Here is a 21,482-nt window from a genome sequence, read left to right as displayed (position 1 = left end):
AGGCTTGTTCCCAACCAGCTAGTATAACTTAAATTAACCTGTTTATATTAATCTATGTTCTACCTCATGGCTTGTTACCTCTCCTCAGTCCTGACACCTGTTTCTTCTTCCGAGTCTGGCTGGCAAATCCCCAGCACTTGATTCCTTCCCCCCACCCCCACCCCCACCCCCACAAGACAGGGTTTCTCTGCGTAGCATTCGCTGTCCTGGACTCATTTTGTATATCAGACTGGCCACGAACTCAGAGATCTGCCTCCCGAGTGCTGGGATTAAAGGCGTGCACCCTCCCACCCCACAGCACCTGGTTCTTTTTTTTTTTTTTAATATTTATTTATTTATTATGTATATAGTGTTCTGTCTGCGTGTACACCTGCAGGCCAGAAGAGGACATCAGATGACATTATAGATGGTTGTGAGCCACCATGTGGTTGCTGGGAATTGAACTCAGGACCTCTGGAAGAGCAGGCAGCACTCTTAATCACTGAGCCATCTCTCCAGCCCCCACCTGGTTCTTTCTCACAGTTCCTATCTCTGTCTTGAAGTCCTGCCTATCCTCTCCTGCATTGCTATGGGCTGCTCAGCTCTTTACTAAGCCAGTTAGAAGGTGATGGAGAAGAAAGTTTATGAAACACCGAGACAGGGGATGCTTCATAAGAATAACACTACTTAACTGCCAGCACAGAAGCCAGCATTTGGATACTACAAAGACAACCTTTACACAAGGCACAAGAAGACTTCTCAACAGCAGTCAGCGCAGCACATGGTAAAAGATAGTGCTGTCCTTCATCTGACACCACTTTCCTGTGGTCTCAGGCATTTCCAGTGCAAAGGTACATTTTGACCTAAACCCAGGGATAGATATGGGTGACTTAGAATATTATGCAGCATTGGGGTGATGTTTTTGTGCATTGTGTACTTGACTGCTGATTTCTGTACCCAGAGATCTGGTTGCAGACCGGACTTTGGAACTGTCATTATTATGAAGCATCTCCTGTCTTGGTGTGTTGTAAACATTGTCCTCCGTCGCCTTCTGATTAAAGAACAGAACAGCCCATAGGTGGGCAGGAGCGGGTAAGGTGAGACTTCCAAGTCCAGGGAGGGTCTCAGGCAGGGACCAGAGGACAGGGATGGAGAAGGAACAGCCGGGGCAAGACTAAGGTGGCAGGTAATAGGCCACGCAGCTGGGAAGTGGGCTGGGCCAACACAGTCAGGTTAGACTGGCTCAGTATCTCCCCAGCTATAACAGGTCTCTGTGTCATTATTTGGGAGCTAGTGCAGGTATAAAAAAGGTGTACGTTTACAATGCGAGACTTACAACTACAACACTGTTATCCTGAATGATGGCTTTCTTATAATCAACTAGGCAGGGTCCATCTGGCTGGCCTGTAACACATGGACGAGGCTGATCTCAAACTCTGCCTGCTGAATTGGGGTAGTTTGTCATCAAATCCAGCTTTATAACTACTTTTACCATCGATGAGCTCATGAATTCTAAAGACCAGGGCTTAACCCCTAAATACATACTCTAGGATATTACGAAAATATGTCCATTGTGCTTATCTGCACCCACTAGGAAGTTGGGTTTTTTTGTTTTTTGTTTTTTTTTTTTAGTTTTTTGAGACAGGGTTTTTCTGTCCTGGGCTCACTTTGTAGACCAGCTGTCCTCGAACTCACAGTGATCCACCTGCTTCTGCCTCCCCAGTGCTGGGATTACAGGCATGTGCCACCATGCCCAGCTTTTTAAAAGAATAGTTTCTTTTCCATCAGTATTGGCAAAAGTTATTTCAAGTTTTCTACCCTTCATGTTGGGGCAGGTTATTTTCCCACTGTTTTATTTGGGGGTGGGGGTGGGGTGCCATGTTCACTCTTCAATGGATTTCATGTATTTCACAGATGCTTTTTTTTTTTTCTTTTGGTTTTTCAAGGCAGGGTTTCTTTGTGTAGCCTTGGCTGTCCTGGACTCTCTTTGTAGACCAGGCTGGCCTTGAACTCACAGCCATCCACCTGCCTCTGCCTCCCGAGTGCTGGCATATGCTCAACCTGCTCAACCAACTACCTTCACAGATTTGCTGACAAGCTCCAGGCTTTTTGCAAGTGCTTCACTGACTTACTCTCCTGACAGAGGAGAGCTCACCGGCAGCCTGCACGTTTTCCAGAGCATCACACTCACCCTGCAGCAGAGTGGGTCTGGTGTGCAGCACTATCCCTTGATGGGCAGGAAGTCATGCATGGTACAGGCTGCAGGCCATGGACCACATGCTCCCTCACACTCCCAGCACCATGATCTGCGTTCCCAAGATTGCTGTGCTGTGCCTCCACCACCACTTTTCTATTGCTTTGAAGAGACGTCATGACCAAGGAAAGTTTAGAAGAAAAAGCTTACTGGGGGCTTAGAGTTCAGAGGGTGACTCCATGGCCATCATGGTGGGGAGCATGGCAGCAGGCATGGCACTGTAGCAGTACCTGAGAACTTACATTGTATCAGCAAACACAGGGCAGAGAGAAAAAAAGTCTAGGCTTGGTTTGGGCTTTTGAAATTATCCCTAGTGACACATTTCCACCAAGACCAGACTTCCTAATCCTGCCTAAACAGATCTACCAACTGGGGACTAAGCATTCAATTAAGAGCCAATGAGCTGGGCGTGGTGGCTCAAACCTTTAATCCCAGCACACCAGAGGCAGAGGCAGGCAGATCTCTGAGTTCGAGACCAGCCTGGTCTAGAAAGGGAATCCAGGACAGCCTGGGCTACACAGAAACCCTGTCTCGGAAAAAACAGAAACAAAAAAGAGCTTATGGTGGCCATTATCAGTCAAACACCGCAGCCTGCCACGGGCAGCCACAGCACAGTGACTTTCAGTGTCTGGGGTCAAACCTAGGTCCTTGTCCATACAAAGCCAGCATTCTACTACTCAACTCTGCCTCAGTTCCTTTAGGTTATTAAAAAAAAATTTTTTTTTAAATGTATGTGAGTGCTTTATTTGCATGGATACCTGTAGGCCAGAGAGGGCATTAGAGGATGTAGATGCTTGTGAGCCACCATGTGGTTGCTGGGAATTGAACTCAGGTCCTCTGGAAGAGTAGACGGTGCTCTTAACCGCTGAGCAATTTCTCCAGCCCTTTAAAAAAATTTTTTTTTGAGTGTATAGGTGTTTTGCCTGCATGTCTGTTTGTGCATCACCTGTGAGCAGTGCCTGAGGGGTCCAGAATCAATTAAACATGGGCAAAGGAGATCCTAAGAAGCCGAGAGGCAAAATGTCTTCATACGCATTCTTTGTGCAAACCTGCCAGGAGGAGCACAAGAAGAAGCACCCGATGCTTCTGTCAGCTTCTCAGAGTTCTCCAAGAAGTGCTCAGAGAGGTGGAAGACCATGTCTGCCAAGGAAAAGGGGAAATTTGAAGACATGGCAAAGGCTGACAAGGCTCATTACGAAAGAGAAATGAAAACCTACATCCCTCCCAAAGGGGAGACCAAAAAGAAGTTCAAGGACCCCAATGCACCCAAGAGGCCTCCTTCGGCCTTCTTCTTGTTCTGTTCTGAGTACCGCCCCAAAATCAAGGGAGAACACCCCGGCTTCATCCATTGGTGACGTTGCAAATTAGTTAGGAGAGATGTGGAACAGCACAGCTGCGGAGGACAAGCAGCCCTAGGAGAAGAAGGCGGCTAAGCTGAAGGAGAAGATATTGCTGCCTACAGAGCTAAAGGAAAGCCTGATGCAGCGAAAAAGGGGGTGGTCAAGGCTGAAAAGAGCAAGAAAAAGAAGGAAGAGGAAGACGATGAGGAGGATGAAGATGAGGAAGAGGAGGATGAGGAAGAAGATGATGATGAATAAGTTGGTTCTAGCGGTTTTTTTTCTTGTCTATAAAGCATTTAACCCCCCTGTACACAACTCACTCCTTTTAAAGAAAAAAAATTGAAATGTAAGGCTGTGTAAGATTTGCTTTTAAACTGTACAGTGTCTTTTTTTGTATAGTTAACACACTACCAAATGTGTCTTTAGCTAGCCCTGTCCGGTGGTATTTTCAATGGCTGCTGACATTGCCTGGTACAGTCTGGGGGTTGTAAATTGGCATGGAAATTTAAAGAAGGTTCTTGGTGCACAGCACAAATTAGTTATATATGCGGACAGTAGGTTTTGTTCCCCCCCTTTTTTGTTTTTTCCATCTTCAGTTGTCTGTGATGCAGCTTATACGAAGAGAATTGTTTTGTTAACTGAATACTACTCTGTAATTGAAAAAAAAATTGCGGCTGTTTTGTTGACATTCTGAATGCTTCTAAGTAGATACATTTTTTTTAATTAAAAAAAAAAAAAGGCAGGATTTCTCTGTGTAGCTCTGGATGTCCTCGAACTCAGATCCACCTGCCTCCGACTCTCGCGTTCTGGGATTAAAGGCGCGCGTCATCACCTCCTTCCTGGCAGACCTGACCTTGTTTTCTTACAGAGATCAGCCTGCCTCTGCCTCCTGAGTGAAGGCGGGCGCCACTAAGCCCAGAATAAAATCTTAAAAACAAAAAAAAAACCACACACAAAGCAAACAAAAAAACCTACCCCTGTCTTACAGCTATTCCGTAGCACCTTTTTTCAAAGAAAACAGGAAACTCTCTACCTGCGGCGTCGACGTATCCCGTTCGTCCGCTCGAGCCCGCCCCTTCCCCGCGGTTCCTGGTTACCTCAGGCACAATGACTAACGTCACTTAGGGCTTCCTCTCCACCCCTTCAGTGAGCGGGTGGAGAGGCCGCTTGGCCTCACGACGCATGCGCACTCCTGCCTCCCTCCGTCTCCCTTGTTTCCCCCCCCAACGGGAGTGGGAGGAGGGTGGGGGAGTCGGCTCAGCCAATCTTGAGGCACGAAGAAGCCTTCAGCCAATGAGCTTGCCGTTCGCTCCACGTCACAGACTCTGCCCCATATACCCCGCCTCCCCGGCCAGGGAGCTCATTCCGCGCTGTAACAAGCGAACTGCGCGCTGCGACACCTCCCAGCTCACCCGGCCCCGCCGCCATTTCGTCGCCTGGCCTAACGGTTCGGCCAATCCCGACACGTATCGAAAAGGACTAGCGCTCCAGCCAATCGGAGGCCGCGGGCTCCGACCTCACCTTCGGGCCGGCCCAATCCAGGCCGCGGCCCCGCCGCCCCCAGCCCGCCCCCGCGGCGTCCTCTCTCCTCCCTCTTTGTGCGTCTGGCGCCGCCGCCGCCCGCCGCGTGAGAGGACGGGCTCCCCGCGCTCTTGAGCAGCGTAGTCGGGTCCCCTCCCCCCCGGCCCCCCCCTCAGCCCCGGAAGGTTCGTGAAGGAGAAGCCGAGGACGAGGAGCCGCTGGTGCCGGTCCCCTGGGGCGCCATGGCGACCGGAGCGAACGCCACGCCGCTGGGTAAGTTGGGCCTACCAGGCCTTCCCCCACTTCCTGGGCCCAAAGGCGGCTGCGAGCCGAGCCTCCTGGCGTTGGGGCCGCCGCCGCCATCTCCGGAGGCTCTGCCGGTGGCCTTGTCCTTAGCGGCGTCGCCGCCGACCCCAGCCGCCTCGTACCCGCCGCAGCAGCCGCCCCCCGCGCCCGCCCCCTCTTCCAGCGAGCGTCGCCTCCGCGCCAAGACCAGCAGCCGGGCCAGGCCGGCGGCGGCGTTGGTGAGTCGGGCCGATAGAGCGCGAGAAGCGTTTCGCCGGCCGGACCGGCCGACCGGGAGGCACGCGACCGCCGCCGCACGCGGCAAGGGGCGCGCGCGGGCGCGTGCACGGGAGGCCTTTGGCGGGCGCGGCCTGGTTCGGGAGGCTTTGGAGTGCGCACGCGCTCCGTGGGAGGTGGAAGGGCGGGAGGAAGCGTCCTTTGCGCAGACGCAGTGAGGCGGTCAGGCTTTGTGGCGCAATTCTTGATAGCTTGAAGGGGCCACCTGTTGCCCCCCTGATGAGCTTCTGGTGTGGAGGACAGGAGCGTGAAAAGCTCCACATAATGACGTGTTTGTGGTTCTCTATATGGTTTTAGGTACCTGAAAAGGGGAGACCAGTCCCGGGACAAGACTATTTCTTTTTACAATAAGACGATTTTGGAAGGCTTCTAATGATGTTTCGGTTGGATCTCTTATTAAGGCTGTTTATCTCCTTTTTTTTTTTCTTTTTCTTTTCCCTAGAAGGTTCTCAGAGTGACCAGCTTTTCCCGTGCTGTTTTAAAAGGTTTTTGCTCTGGGCCTGTAATCCTGAGAAATAGAAAAACCTTTTGTGGTAAATGTAGGGGAATTTTTGATAGCTGTGATGACAAGTGTCCACTGGTAGGAAAATGAATGCTTATCTTGCCAAGTGTGAGGATGGTCTTCCTCAAAGATGGGCTATTTCACTTAGTAATGTGTGGCAAGAGACTTGGTTCTTACTGTGTCCTCTTGAAGCTTGTCTTCCAAATACTTTGTAGGCCTCATTCTCTTTTCATCTGCCTTGTCTCTTTTCTGCCCTCTAAAGTATTCAGAATAGATACTGTGCGCATCTTCTTAACACTTCATCCTGGTTTTCTTGTTTGTTTGGGTTTTTTTGTTTGTTTGTTTTTGTTTTTCGAGACAGTTTCTCTGGGTAGCCTTGGCTGTCCTGGACTCGCTTTGTAGACCAGGCTGGCCTCGAACTCACAGCGATCCACCTGACTCTGCCTCCCGAGTGCTGGGATTAAAGGCGTGCACCACCACGCCCGGCTCATTCTGATTTTCTGTGCATTAAGAATTGGAAGCAAGGGCATGGTGGCTCAAACCTTTAATCTCAGTAATCTGGAGGTGGGCGCAGGTGCATCTCTCTTGAGTTTTAGGCTAGCCTGGTCTACATATAGTTCAGGACAGCCAGGGTTCTTAAGAGGTACTCTTGACTCAGAAAACCAACCAAAACAAAGAATTGGAGGTAGGCTTCAGTGGTAGAGGCCTTGCCTAGCACATGCAACAACAACCATGGTGTTGTGAACACCACAAAAGAAAATTTGTCCTTGTATTTGCACCCTGCAGCAAGTTCTTCTAGGGGGAAAAAAAAAGACAAATGTAAATGTCAAGTGTTCCTTAACTTTCCTGACAGGGTCAGATCCCTTTGTAATGGCTGCGTGTTTTCTTCTCTGACCTCTGAGGGTTCGATTCTTTTGATTCTTTCCCTTTTAAACTTTAGGTGGATTTCTGCTTCAGTCTTAGTTCTCACGGGCTGCCTGTTGGTAGTCGTTCTTGTGGTTCCTATTGCCACCTGACGGGCCTTGTCTGTCTTTAGACTTCCCAAGTAAGAAGAGGAAGAGGAGTCGTTGGAATCAAGACACAATGGAGCAGAAGACAGTGATTCCAGGCATGCCTACAGTTATCCCCCCTGGGCTGACCCGGGAACAAGAGAGAGCTTACATAGGTAAATACACGTTCTGTATCCATGTGCATTTGGTTGTTACAGTTCTTATTCTCAGTGACAAACCTGTTGAAAGTCTGAGATTTTAGTCTTGGGAACAAGGTATGAGCAGCTGTGCTTTCATAGCTTTGGTGTAAACTGATTTGCTTGGCCAGTCCTGCATTTGTAGCTTCTTGTTTGGGCCTGCTCTTAGCAGCAAATAGGTGTTAGCTAAGCAGCCACTTCTCAGCTACTGTTCTTGCTCATTGATGAGGTAGGTGAATGTTATCTGCCTCTGGACAGGCCCCAGTGGCAAACACTGCAAGTATTGTAAAACAGGTGCCTTTTTGTAGCATGGCCTTTCACTATAATGTCATGGTTCCCTTTCCCTAAAATATGTGGTTTTGCTTTTTGTAGGTACAAAACAGTTTAAATAAAAAGTGGCTTTGAAAGTATTTACAGTTCACCCATTCTGATGAATTTAATCTTTCCCTTCACTCTTCTCTTGTTTGGTCTTTAGAGAGCTGTCTTAAAAAAGGAAGGCTCTTGTAATTTACCAGTAAAGGACTCTGCTGCAAAGGGTTTACTGTTTGGTTTGAAATGAGATGGTGGCAGAATTTTAAAAACTTACTGTCCACAGTAGAGTTGATGTTAAACCTCAAAACTACTTAAAAACCAAGGTCATTAATGCAAGTTTTATATATCTGTCCCACTGTCTAAAAAGTGCACTTGATAAACACTTTCAACTAACCAAGTAAACCTCCTCTTTGGGGCAGAAACCTCGTGGGTCCATGAAGCTGTGGCTTTCACAAACACAGCTTCAAGGTTAATGTGGTCTAAATCTGAAGGATCTTCATTTCCTGGATTTTAGATTGCTGAGAATTTTGAGGCGTTGGAATTGTCTGCTTGTCAAAGTACTAATACTACTTTTTCCCACTGCTGCTGTTTACCTCTTACCCAACCCTTGGGTGTCAATAGACCAGTATTGGACCTTGTAACCTTGTAAAATGTCCTTAGTGGTGTCATAGTCCAAGAACACAAAATCTGAGAAACACTTTATACTTTACAACTCTCTTCTCTTCCTCTGGAGGCCTAGTTAATGCTTTAAGCCCTTAGAGACTATTTACACCTTTCATTGAAGTAGATAGTCTCAGAAGTTAGTTTAATTTTTTTCTTCATGGGAGATAGCCTTTTCTAGTTTATTCTTCAGTGCTAGTTTAGTCAAGTTCGATCCTATAATTAAGAGGCTGTCTTTGGTAGTTACTTTTACCCTTAAGTTTCTGAGTTTAATGTCTGACTGCAGCCTAGAATTTGTTGGAGTACAAGAATTTGGAGAGCAACCGTTTCCCTTAGCACACACTTGGCTTTGTCCAGATTCTCTCACTATTTTTGTTGTTGTTTTTCCCCTCCCCTGACAGGATTTCTCTGTGTAGCCCTGCCTGTCCTGGACTCACTCTGTAGTGCAGGCTGGCCTCGAACTCATGGAGATCCACCTGCCTCTGCCTCCCAAGTGCTGGGATTAAAGGTGTGGGCCACCACTGCCTGGTGTGGGTTTTTTGTTTGTTTGTTTGTTTCTGTTTTTAAATCAGTGTTTGAGCCATGGAGATTACAGTCCTGTGAGACTACTTACTTTAAAATTAGAACTATCGTACTATTCTAATTGTAAGTAAACCATGCCCTTACCGCCTGCTCTGAAACCTGGGGCATGATAAAGATATAAGAGAGGTAGTTATAAACATGTTGGAAAGGCTACTCCAGGTTTTCCATCATACTACTGTGTTACTTTTCTTCTGAGTTACTGGCAGTTTTTAGTGAAACCCTCATCGCTGTTTCAAACCTTGGGGCCACATATGTTCTTGTTCTTCCTGACCCTCACTTAACATCTTCTACCCACCTTTCCAAGACATCAGTAGTTGGTCTGAAAATAAACTTATAGCCTGGTTTAGTAGCAAACACCTTTAACTCAATGAGGCAGAGGTGGGCCATTCTGATTCTAGGCAGCCTGATTTTACATAGTGTGATCCAGAATGCTATGTTTTCGAGACCCTATCTCAAAAAACCAAAAGCAATAGAAAGCAAAAAACAAAAACCATAGCATCTTAGGCCCACTGGATTATAAAGAAAGGTATGTGGTTTGTTTAGTATTTGAGTAAAAGTTGCAGATACTGGGAACTCCTTTAGTACAAGTCTGGTGTACAGAAAATATACAAATCTATAAGGTGTTGAATTGGTTATTAAATGTCTTGCTTAAAGAGTTTTAAACTTGGTCTTAATGAAACTGATGTTTGCTCAACTGCTATTTTTGTTTATCCCATGTTAATTGAGTAATTTTGGGCTGTGTTTAATATTTATTGAAGAAATAGAACTTTCTCTGAGTTTGGTGGGAAGCAGGTACTGGTGATAATCTTAAATGCCTTTGGTTCAGGGTGCTAATCTTAAGCAAGTGTTGGTGGGGAAGGGAGAGGTGAATACCTCCTGATAATTACAATTATAAGCTGTAGTGAACAGTCTTAACTGCTAACTCCTCTTCCAACAAACTGTTTGCTTCCTTAAGTGATAACCATTTTGAGTGAAAATTAACTGTAGATGTAAGTGGACTCCTGCTGCTAGGTGGTTGGGGGTTTTTGCCTCAGTGTGTCACTGATCAGTCGTCCCTTTCAAAGTCTCCGAGTTCTTCATGCTTGTTATTGAGATTTGAGATGTTTTTTGGTAACATTGTCTTTTTTCCATCCTTTTTTTTTCTTTCCTAACCTGGTTTCTTCCAGTGCAACTACAGATAGAAGACCTGACTCGTAAACTGCGCACAGGAGACCTGGGCATCCCCCCTAACCCTGAGGACAGGTTGGGAAACAGTTTTAACCAGCTGACAGTAACGCTTTTACCTTTTTCTCAATATGTTTTTTACTGGTGGCAACATACTGTGTCAGTTCAATAAAATCCTAGTTAAGACGACTGGTATTCTGACCAGGGTTTAATTAGCAGAATGTATGCTCAGTTAATAGTTAGACAAAATTGGAATGAAAATTTAATGAGAGAATAAGTTAAAAGAAAATGGATAACTGGTTTCTAATTGGTAAGCATGTAGATTTTAACTTGATAATTTACCCACCCCTAGGGACAGTGAGGGGTGGCCATTAACCTGCCTTTTCACTGGCTGCTTTGGCTGAAAGCACAGGGGTAGTTTTTCTCATGGGTATGATATGCAGGGATTTGAGAGTATTTTTAACCATCATTGAATTTGAGCAGGCCAAGCTTGTTGAAGTCTTACCTGCTTGTGGCTTTGAGATTGTTTTAAAAATCAGGAGATTTCTAACCAACTTCCTTCATTGCCAGTTAATTTTCAGCCTTGGCTATTCATTGCCTGCGGGTTTTGGGAGGGGAAGGCAAAGCAACCAATCCCTAAATTATTACTTTTTTGTTTTTAAAAGGGAATGTGGGCCTCAAACAGCTGTGGTCATACCATTTCAGTTTGCAGTCTCTCTTACCACTGAAAAGTTAATGTGAGAGAGGAACATTTTAAGTGAAATTTTATTGCCTGATAGGTCTTTGACAGCTAAAGTCTGCTCATTTTAGTAGACAATACATTTTACTGAAATTTCTTAGTGCATGTAGCATAGCTAGTTGAAAAGATTGCTTTGAAGGTGTTTCTGGCTTTTGTTGTCCTGGTAATGGCTTTAGCAGTCACACAGTTCTGCTCCCCCCATGCCATGAAACAACAAAAAAACCTTAATGATTTCTCCATGTTGACCTTTTGCTTATCAGTTTGTTATAATTTTTATGTATAGATTTTGGTTGGAAAGTTGTAGTTTTTTGATTTGAAGATTTTTGTTTTAATTTTTGTTTGTTTTTTGAGACAGGGTTTCTGTGTAGCCTTGGCTGTCCTGGACTCGCTTTGTAGACCAGGCTGGCCTCGAACTCACAGGATATCCTTGCCTCTGCCTCCCGAGTGCTGGGATTAAAGGTGTGCGCCACCACTGTTTTTTAATTTTTTAAGATTTGTATTATAGGTTATAGACCACAACTGTTTAGCGCCTTTTTGGCCTTTCCCCCCTTTAATGGTATGTCTACAGGTTACCAGGCAATTCCTCCAAAGGTTGAGTTTTTAACAAACCTTGTTTGCTTCCTGGAGAACTGGGATTAGAGTGCAGTTGATGTCTCTGATGCCTCTTCTAGGTGAAGAAGTCCGGCCAGTCTAACCTCTAGATTGCTAGCTTTTGCTTTTCACTTCCACAGTTTGGGAAGAGGTTAAATGGTTATGAAGCCTTTAAGAGGCCAATTTGGTTCTTGTACAATTTGGTAATTAGCCAGAAATACTCAATTCTAGATAGCAGTGGGGTGGACATGCTAGAAATGAGTAAACGAGAGCAGGGTTTTTCCTCCCTGTATATGCTCAAATTTGAGAGGCCCTAATGCCTGATTGCTTTTGCTTTTTAAGCCCAGGTTGGAGGAAAATGAGTTTCTTAACTTAATAAGATTATTTCTTAAGGTGTATTTCAAAATTAAGCCACTTGATGCTATTTTGATGTTGCTTAACTTGCACAATTAAAATGTTTTAAAATCTGTTGTAGACTTAAGTGTGTAAGATGACAGTAACGAGCTGGGGATGTTTGCTTGTGTTCACTATGACTGGATTGTGCTAACAGTTGATACATATGCTAGAAACGGAGGTGTCATTTAGTCGTCATTAGCTACAAACAAACCTGACCTTTTATTCCATCGTGTGTGTAACCTGGTATGACATGGTTCCCTTTAGGCTGAAGACAGTGGGAGCAGCCGAGTTCAGTTCTTGCTCTCCAACTAGGCACAGTTTTCTCAACTAAACCAAGGGTGTAGGGGTTGGGACTACTTTTCAGGATGTTTTTAAAATAACCTGATCCACATGGTCTCTTCCCTTCTTGCAGCTGCTACTAAATTTTCATACAGAGTATCAAGCTATGTCCTTTTTATAATCTTAACTCAGTTCTAGGACTGTAACTTCTCTTTTTTTTTTTTTACCGCAAAAATCTAGCTGTGGTAAACTGATCATTTTATCATATTACTATATATATATTTTTTAATTTTTGCTTGTAGCATCAGCATTTTACTCCTTAAAAATGAGAGAGAAATTTCTGCTTTCTGGACTTGTAAACTCTGGCGGAGAATTATAGTTCCCCCTTGCTGTTGGCAGGTTCAGACCCTAGACAAGTGTTTGACCAAATCTGCATTTGCAGCCTCTTGAGCACTGCATTTGCAGCTCTAGCACTTTTAACGGTTTTCTCTACCCAGACTCCCCACCTCGAACAGCCAGCCAGGCCATTGAAGGAAAAGCAGAGACGAAGCCTTGCACCATTTCTCTCCATTGTGGGGGCCAAGTAGCTTCAGTAGCTTGAGTCCCAGATGCTTTGGGTGAACGAGCTTGTGTTCACTATGTGGCAAGGGGGTACAGATGCTCTTCCTGATAGGCACAGTTCACCTAAACTTGGGGGTTTCTGTGGTTCATCAAATTGGGTTATTATACATTTTTTCAAATGAATCATTTGGCAAGAAGCCTCCAGGGGGGTGATCCTGTTATTGCCACTTGCGGTCCAAACGGTTCCCTTTAGTAGGCTGTTCCCTGGTCACTTTTAGAAGTGAAAGCATTTTCCCCCTTTCTCACACACCAGTTTGCCTAATGTTAAGTCAGATACCATCTCCTCATTCCACACGATCTTGAATAGCACACGTTATGGTCGGTTCCTCCGAAGAGTTGTTAGGATCTGAGATACAGAGGGGCTGGGGAGACTTGTTATAGTCCATGTGGGAGCTAGAGGAGTAGGGGTCAGAACAGTAATGGGGATCTGTCTCCCACAGGTCTCCTTCCCCTGAACCAATCTACAACAGCGAGGGGAAGCGGCTTAACACTCGAGAGTTCCGTACCCGCAAAAAGCTTGAAGAGGAGCGGCACACCCTCATCACCGAGATGGTTGCTCTCAACCCAGACTTTAAACCACCTGCAGATTACAAGTAAGCAGAGGATACATTGCAAGGGCACGTTCAGATCATATGTGACTTACTGGGACAATGCTGGTTTACTACACACTGTTTCCCCAAATTATCCTTGATTAGTCGTAGAAGAGCTTGGGTTATGTCTGCCACATCCCAGAAAGAGATGGTGATGGTCTCTTTTTCCTTAGGCCTCCAGCAACACGTGTGAGTGATAAAGTAATGATACCCCAAGATGAGTACCCAGAAATCAATTTCGTGGGTCTCCTAATTGGGCCCAGGTAAGTAATTACTAGTTTATGGCACCCATTTACTTCCCTTGAGAATGTCAGGTTTTGATTGGGTTTGGGTTTTGGTGTTGAATTTGGTGTGTGGTACTTGTTTTTGCTGAATTGTGCCTTAAACTTGATGATGCATGCCACCACCACTTCCACCCACCCTCGTTATCCGTGCAGAAGTAAAATGCTGATATGTGGATGACCTTAGTCTAGAACTCCTCGGTCTGGAGGGAATCTGGAGCTCTGCATTTTGCAGTTTCCCACCAATGCCTACTCAAACCATCCCTTGTACTTTCTGAAATAGGAGTTAGCACAGGTTGTATAAACAGTATTTTCTGCCTTTCATAGAGGGAACACCCTGAAGAACATTGAAAAGGAATGCAATGCCAAGATCATGATACGAGGCAAAGGATCTGTGAAAGAAGGGAAAGTTGGGCGTAAAGATGGTCAAATGTTGCCAGGGGAAGACGAACCTCTTCATGCTCTAGTCACTGCCAACACAATGGAGAATGTCAAAAAGGCAGTAGAACAGGTAGGTGTGTGGTGAGCCCAGAAGGCCTCTTGCTGGAAACCTAGGCGATTTCACCAAGTGCTTTAACAACCAACTGCCGGTGTGTTTTAATAGATCAGAAACATCCTGAAGCAAGGCATTGAAACCCCAGAGGACCAGAATGACCTACGGAAGATGCAGCTTCGAGAGTTGGCTCGCTTGAACGGCACTCTGCGGGAAGATGATAACAGGTCAGTGATAGTGTTGAAAAAACTGCATGGAAACCTGAAGAATCTTTTGAAGTCGAAAGGTGGTCTCTACAGGTTTTAAAAATTGATTTCTCTACCTCAACAGGATCTTGAGACCCTGGCAGAGCTCAGAGACACGCAGCATTACCAATACTACCGTGTGTACCAAGTGTGGAGGGGCTGGCCACATTGCCTCAGATTGCAAATTTCAGAGGTGAGGTCTGGCTGTCAAAGTGGCTCTCCTGCAGCCTACTGGTGTTCAGGATCCTTCTTTCCATACTGACTTATGGCTCATCTCATACACCAGAGCAGCATCCTTTCTGTGGACGTGGCTGGGTAGTGTGACTACAAATGTAGAACCTCCTGTTTTCTTAGGTTTTGTCCAGAAACTTGCACTCTGGCTATAAATGTTTCTATTGGATGCAGTGTTAATTTGCCTTCACTGCTTAAGATTTGTTAAGACTGCCTTTTTAGGGGAAGTTGGATGTAGTTTTTCTTGCATAAATCCTCTCAAACAGGGAAGATAGAGATAATTTTTTGTGTTTTTCTAAATTTGAGTGTTTTGCCTGCATTATATGTCTGTACTGCGTATGTGCCTGATGTCTGCGGAGGCTAGAAGAGGGCTTTTAGCTCCTCTAGAACTGGAGTTACAAGTGGTTGTGAGCTGTCATGTGGGCACTGGGAATTGAACCCATGTTCTTTGCAAGAACACTATACGTGCTCTTAACTGCTGAGCCATCTCCATCACCATAGAGATAAGAGGTGAGGATCTTGTACAGTGGTTGGTCCCTGGAACCTCTAACCCAGGACCACTGCTGGTGAATATAGACACAGAATGGACACTGAAGAACTATTCCCAGTGAAGGATTAGAAAAAGGATCATACATGACAGAATTTGAGCTCTTAAGTCTGATCTCCTTTTGTTTGTGTTCTGACCTTACTTTAGGCCTGGTGACCCACAGTCAGCTCAGGATAAAGCACGGATGGATAAAGAATATTTGTCCCTTATGGCTGAGCTAGGGGAAGCTCCTGTCCCTGCATCTGTGGGCTCCACCTCTGGACCTGCCACTACACCGCTGGCCAGTGCACCAAGACCGGCTGCTCCTGCCAGCAACCCCCCACCACCGGTGAGCCCTGGGACAGTTTTCTGGTCTAGCTCCTCCATTCTTCTCTGCAGAGACTAGGAGCTATGGCCAAGGGTTTGGGGTAAAGTTAGAGGTGGATGTAGCTGGCAACATTGTTCTTTTGGGATGTCTGGCCTTTGTGGGGTCTCTTACTATGGGAGGATCCTGTCCTTGACATATTCTAGGACTAAGTGTCCTCTGACACAGTCAGAAGAACAATGTTGCCACCAGGGGGAGCAGGCATGGACATTGGCAGGAAATGCTTTCATCTAGTCTCTCATGTCTACAACTCAGAGTCGCCCACCCTGGATGAATTCTGGTCCTTCAGAGAACCGGCCCTACCATGGCATGCATGGAGGTGGGCCTGGAGGGCCTGGAGGTGGCCCCCACAGCTTCCCACACCCGTTACCCAGCCTGACAGGTGGGCATGGTGGACATCCCATGCAGCACAACCCAAATGGACCTCCGCCACCTTGGATGCAGCCGCCACCGCCACCGATGAACCAGGGCCCCCACCCACCTGGGCACCATGGCCCTCCTCCAATGGGTAAGTAAGTGTCAGACCAGAAACCTTGGGGTTTGGTGGGGGAATAGGTTCATACCTGTGGCTGTGAGCTATAAGCAGCGCTGATTGGCTAACCAGTTTTCTGAATCTTGTTGAGGCCTAGACTCATGGAAGACCTATGTGGGGAGGCCCACCTACTATTATGACAGAACTTTAGGGAGGTTAATAACTCAAAAAGCCATGTGACTGAGAAAGGTATTGGGGTTGTCTTGCTCAACCAGTTCAAATGTCCTGCTAAGTCCCTGCTCTTTCCTTCCATCAAGATCAGTACCTGGGAAGTACGCCTGTGGGCTCTGGGGTCTATCGCCTGCATCAAGGAAAAGGTAATGCTACTAACTTGGGGTCTCTGTTTAGGGCTGGGAGTGAGTTGGGAGATTCTAGCCCAGGACCCTGGTCTGGTCTCTAAAGCATGACTCTTTATTGCCTGCAGGTATGATGCCGCCGCCGCCTATGGGCATGATGCCGCCGCCTCCGCCGCCTCCCAGTGGGCAGCCCCCGCCTCCTCCCTCTGGTCCTCTTCCTCCATGGCAGCAGCAGCAGCAGCAGCCTCCACCACCCCCTCCGCCCAGCAGCAGTATGGCTTCCAGCACCCCCTTGCCATGGCAGCAAAGTGAGTGGGCTATTTTGGGTTTGTGGGGGTGGGTGGGATGTGGGCTGGGGCTGATAGGAACAAGAATCTCATATCTCACATGGGCTGGAGACACCTTGGGTGAGGAGACTCTGGTCTCAGCAAGGGCCATGGGATTGAAAGCCTGGCCCAAAGGAATGTTTTGGGAGGAGAGCTGATGTTTGCTGTGGTTGTGTTTGGGAGAGACGTGGGAGGTCTGGAGGGGAGCTTGCCATTGTAGGTAAGAGCACTAGAAGTCCAGGCTAAGTGCTGAATGAGCTGCTGGTTTGGCCGTGCCTTGTGCACGGGAGTCAAGAATGGGATGGTGCATGCATGTTCTTGAGGGGGTTGTGATTGGGCCTGAGAGACTGAAGAGATAAGGGGAGGGGGAGGGGAATCAGAGGGAAAGAAAGCAGCAGCTGTGGGCTTGAGGTTGAATGTGCCGTTCGGTGGTGGCGGCGGCTGGGCGGAGGGATGTCAAAGCCGGTTCTTGTGTCTGGTACTTTCCCCCTTAACCCCTCCAGGGGCATTGGTGACAAAGGGCTTACTTTGTTAAGTCCAGAGACCATGAGGCTGACCCCAGGGTAGTCCTGCCCACCCCTCCACTCCCATCACCAGGACAGCCCTGCCCGCCCGCCCCCCACCACCGTACCGCATGCCAAGCAAGGAACAGGCGCCCCTAGTCCCCCATCCCAAGGCAGCTGCCGCAGAGAGCCGCGGTGTACCCCCGCGCGTGTGACCTTGGGCTTCTTTACTACCCCAGATACGACGACTACCACCACGAGCGCTGGCACAGGGTCCATCCCGCCATGGCAACAGCAGCAGGCGGCTGCCGCAGCTTCTCCAGGAGCCCCTCAGATGCAAGGCAACCCCACTATGGTGCCCCTGCCCCCCGGGGTCCAGCCGCCTCTGCCGCCCGGGGCCCCTCCCCCTCCGCCGCCTCCGCCACCTGGTTCCGCCGGCATGATGTATGCCCCACCCCCTCCTCCTCCGCCTCCCATGGACCCTTCTAACTTTGTCACCATGATGGGCATGGGGGTGGCGGGCATGCCGCCCTTCGGGATGCCTCCAGCTCCCCCACCGCCTCCACCACAGAACTAGACTTGTTTTTTCTTTTTTTTTTTTTTAAGAAAATATATATTATATACATAGAGAGTTGGTCTCGTTTAAACACACGCCGAACCTCACCGTATGGAGCCAGACATTGGGATGCACGCATGTGACTGTGTGCACGCATGTGTGTGTGTGCACGCACTGGGCTGGGCCAAGTGACTGGACTCGCTTGGGAATGGGCAGGTGGTAGTAGAGGCACCAGCTTGGGCTCTCCTGGCGCCTTGTAGCATCGAGTGTCTTCTTTGTCTTCTTCTCTCCTCACCCAACTCCCTTTGCCTCTCCCCAAACTGGGCCGCCAGGATCCCTCCCCGCGGCAGCGATGGCCCGAGCCATGAGAGTGAGGACTTTCCGCGCCCATTGGTGACCCTTCCAGGCAGACAGCCTCAGCAGCGGCCCTGGTGGACAGGATGGTTCGGCAAAGCAGCCTGAGTTATTTTTGTGGACGGAAACGGAACACGCTGGCTCCATATCGTGAAATTTTTATTAAATTTTATCTTTTTCCTTTGTTATTTCCTTATCTTTTCCTTTCTTCAGACTCCGTCCAAGGAGATGCTCTCCCCGGTCTTCTGCTGCAGATAGATCCTTTCCTTTGTCTCCATTCCTCTTCCCAAGGAGAGAGGAGCAAATGGTTTAGGGCACAGGCTTTGGCCATTACTGTCAGGCTTGGGGTGGTATCCAATGGTTCTAAATTGTTGAAAGGCCTCAGCCACACCCAAAGATGGATGGTTTATTTTTGTCACCTTTTAAAGAGTCGTGAGAATAATTTTCACATTGCTAGATAGGGTTAATTTGGCCCTGGGATTTGTATCTTCCTGCATTCCTGCCAGCAGAAAGTGGCACAGTCCAAGCCACTATAGACCTGACTGCCAGCCTGGAGTCTTTTCCATGCTCCTGATCACCTAAGCTGCCTCAGATGCCATTTGCTTCTCTCCTTCCTGGAAAGCTTCCCTTTATGTTTTATTTTGACCCCAGATGTCCAGATGTTTGCAGTGTCTGGGGCTTGCGCCCTTTGTTCTTCATTCTGCTTCTTTGCCCCCTCTCCCTCTTCATGGAGTGATTATGTTGACAATAATGTGTAATGCGCGTTCTTTTCACTGGTTTATCTACAGAAATTTCTCTGGGCTTTTTTCGGTGTTTGATTCAACACTGCGCTAAAGGGGGAGATGTTCCATTGAATAAAAGAGCAGTGTGGTTTTCCTGGTCTGTTTCTTTTCTTTTTAAACCTCCTTTTCCCTACTTGCAACAGTGCCAAAGTTTACCCTACCTACTTTGTTAACACCTGGCCCCAGCTTCTACCTCCTGTATATGAGTGGCTTCAGCCGCCACCCTGTTTTTAGTTGATGTAACTGAGAAACAGGCTCACTCTACATCTCAGTGGTCTCTTATTTTGATGGCCTTTTCCTTGGGCTCCAACCCCCATATTTGATGAGCTCTAGTTGTGATTTGTGTCTACTAGCTGCCACCTGACTTAAGGACCTGGACCCGGGAGGCATCAACACTAAAGGTCAGGCCAACTAATCCTGCTTGTCAAGCGCAGAGCTGCTAAAATTAAAACCGCCAAGTGGCTTTTTTCTTTCTCTGCTGGTGGCTCTTAGCCTGCAGGCCTAGGGGAGTGGTGGAGGCAAAACATGTTGCCCTTGTGCTAGCTAAGTGGGTACCTCTGTAAAGGGTAGTTCTGTTTAGGGGAGTAGATAGTATGCAGATGGCACCAGAAAAATTCCTCCTTATGTCTTTGTAAGAGCCAGGTCTTTGGGCAGAGCTGTCCTGCTGGTCTGGTTTGTCCAGTAGCTTGTCCATAGTTGTTACAGCCCATCCTTTAAGAAGTGGACTCAGTTAGGTGGGCCTAAACGAAAGGATTTTCCTTTTGTCCTTAACCTCACAGTGTGGGAGGCAGGGCCTGGCTACCCTCTTCGACCTTGGCCTTACCTCATTGCTTCTCTCACAATCTTGGTTTCCCTGGTGGGCTCATTGGGTGGTTAATTAGCTCTTTGAAGCCCTGGAAGCGGCAAAGTGGCACTATGTGGGTTTTAGAAATATAATCAATAAATGACTTAACCACAACTCAGCTATCCTCCAGCCCCCCTCCTGTGCAGTGTGTTGCATTGCTCCCCCTCACCCTGCTGCTGGCTTTTGTTAACAGTTTGAAGGCCCAGCTGTACAGCAAGCATCTGAGCATGGTGTCAGTTTTTAGATGGGAAATACCCATTTGGTCTCTGGCATCTTAGGTAGGAAACACTCAATCCTATTGTGTCAGGGCTATGCCTCACTTGATGCCAGATTCTGATGCTGTCAGCACTATCTACTGCTTTAGACTTGAGCAAGGGACATGTCTGCTAGGAAATGGTCAACACGAGGTCTCTGTATTCTTGAGACTTAAGTGCTTCATTGGAACCCAATATAGGTCCAGGTGGGAGGCCAGGTTTCTGGTCAGGAACTTACAGACAGCTCCAACTTAGTCTGGGTTGGATGTGTTTTTCAGGGTTCTGGGAAGTAAGCTAAAACCCTGTTCCTGAGTAAAGATGAGACAGAAAGAGTGAAAAAGGAATGAGCCCTGCCCTGGAGATTCCAGAAAGCTCCTGGAGGAAGTCTACAGCAAGCCCTTAGACTTGGCAGAGCTGGCCAACATTTGGCTTTGTAACCTGTGAACTGTAGGTTGGATTAGAAATGAAGTGTGAGAGGGTAGGGGCTGGATTGATGGAGGAGGAGCAGAGAAGTCCTTCAAAAAACAAAAGGCTGGGTGGTGGTGGCCCACGTCTTTACTCCCAACACTTGGGAGGCAGATTGCTGGGAGTTAGAGTCCAGGACAGTCACAGCTACACAAAAAAGAAAAAGAAAAGTGGTAATATGACTGTTCAAATGCTGCCAAGTACCTATGTGAAAATGCCAAGTGTAAGGCTGGGTGTGGGGGTCCACTCTTCTAAATCCAGCACTTGAAGGCAGAGTCAGGTTCTTCGAATTTGAGGCCAGGTTGAAGTTTAGGCTAGTCAAGGCTGTTGTTACGACACCCACCAAGACTGTTTGCGGAGTACAACTTGTCAATGAATTTTTATAAAAGAAAGTAGCCACAAAATTGGGTTAGTAGGCATGGATATGAGATGAAAATAAATCGAGAATTTTTTTAAAAGGCCGGGTGTGGTGGCGCACACCTTTAATCCCAGCACTTGGGAGGCAGAGGCAGGCGGATTGCTGTGAGTTCAAGGCCAGTCTAGTCTACAAAAGCGAGTCCTGGAACTTGTTCTGTAGATGAGGCTGGTCTCATACTCAAAGATCCACCTACCTCTGCTGGGACATGATGAGATCTTGTTTTAAACTAAAAAATGGTGATCCAAGCCTTTGATCCCAGCACTTGGGAGGCAGAGACAGATGGATCCTTGTGCTCAAAGCCAAACTGGTGTATAGTTTCAGGACAGCCAGAACTCCAAAGTGAAATTTGCCCAAAAAAATCACTATGATGGCCAGGCAGTGGTGGCACACACCTTTAATCCTAGCACTCAAGAGGCAGAGACAGTTGGATATTTGAGTTCAAGGCTAGCCTGGTCTACAGAGAGCTAGTTTCAGGACAGCTCAGGCTACACAGAGAAACCCTATGATGAACCAGAGCTTGTGTTTTGAAATTAAAAAAAAAAAGATTTATTATTACATATATAGTGCTCTGCCTGCATTTATACCTTCATGCCAGAAGAAGGCATCAGATCTCATTGTAGATGGTTGTGAGCCACCATGTGGTTGCTGGGAATTGAACTCATAACCTCTAGAAGAACAGTCGGTGCTCTCAAC

At 47.3% G+C, this 21,482-nt stretch overlaps 1 protein-coding gene and 1 pseudogene across 12 annotated transcripts; both read left to right on the top strand.

The window, feature by feature from the left end:
* The first annotated feature begins 252 nt into the window (after window positions 1–252).
* LOC311586076 (high mobility group protein B1-like) lies at window positions 253–3,923 on the top strand (annotated as a pseudogene). Its single transcript has one exon. The product of its transcript is annotated as a high mobility group protein B1-like (transcript).
* A 1,257-nt stretch (window positions 3,924–5,180) lies between these two features.
* SF1 (splicing factor 1) lies at window positions 5,181–18,902 on the top strand. Of its 11 annotated transcripts, none has more exons than XM_084760739.1 (13): window positions 5,181–5,367; window positions 7,215–7,343; window positions 10,085–10,160; window positions 13,149–13,301; window positions 13,472–13,561; window positions 13,907–14,090; window positions 14,184–14,299; window positions 14,403–14,510; window positions 15,243–15,423; window positions 15,715–15,967; window positions 16,254–16,308; window positions 16,416–16,595; window positions 17,356–18,902. In XM_084760739.1, exons 1-13 carry the CDS (start codon window positions 5,337–5,339, stop codon window positions 17,603–17,605), a joined length of 1,806 nt encoding a protein of 601 aa, XP_084616865.1. In that variant the 5' UTR covers window positions 5,181–5,336; the 3' UTR covers window positions 17,606–18,902. The 11 variants fall into 11 exon arrangements, with proteins under 11 accessions (XP_084616865.1, XP_084616861.1, XP_084616864.1 ...); XM_084760735.1 differs by having other exon boundaries at window positions 16,249–16,308; XM_084760738.1 differs by having other exon boundaries at window positions 15,715–15,971; window positions 16,249–16,308.
* The last annotated feature ends 2,580 nt before the right edge of the window (window positions 18,903–21,482 follow it).

This window comes from Acomys minous, assembly GCF_964271855.1.
Source record: "Acomys minous genome assembly, chromosome: 2".
NCBI lineage: Eukaryota > Metazoa > Chordata > Mammalia > Rodentia > Muridae > Acomys > Acomys minous.
The sequence above is the reverse complement of the archived record's forward strand: the minus strand, read 5'-3'. Positions and strand labels throughout refer to the sequence as shown.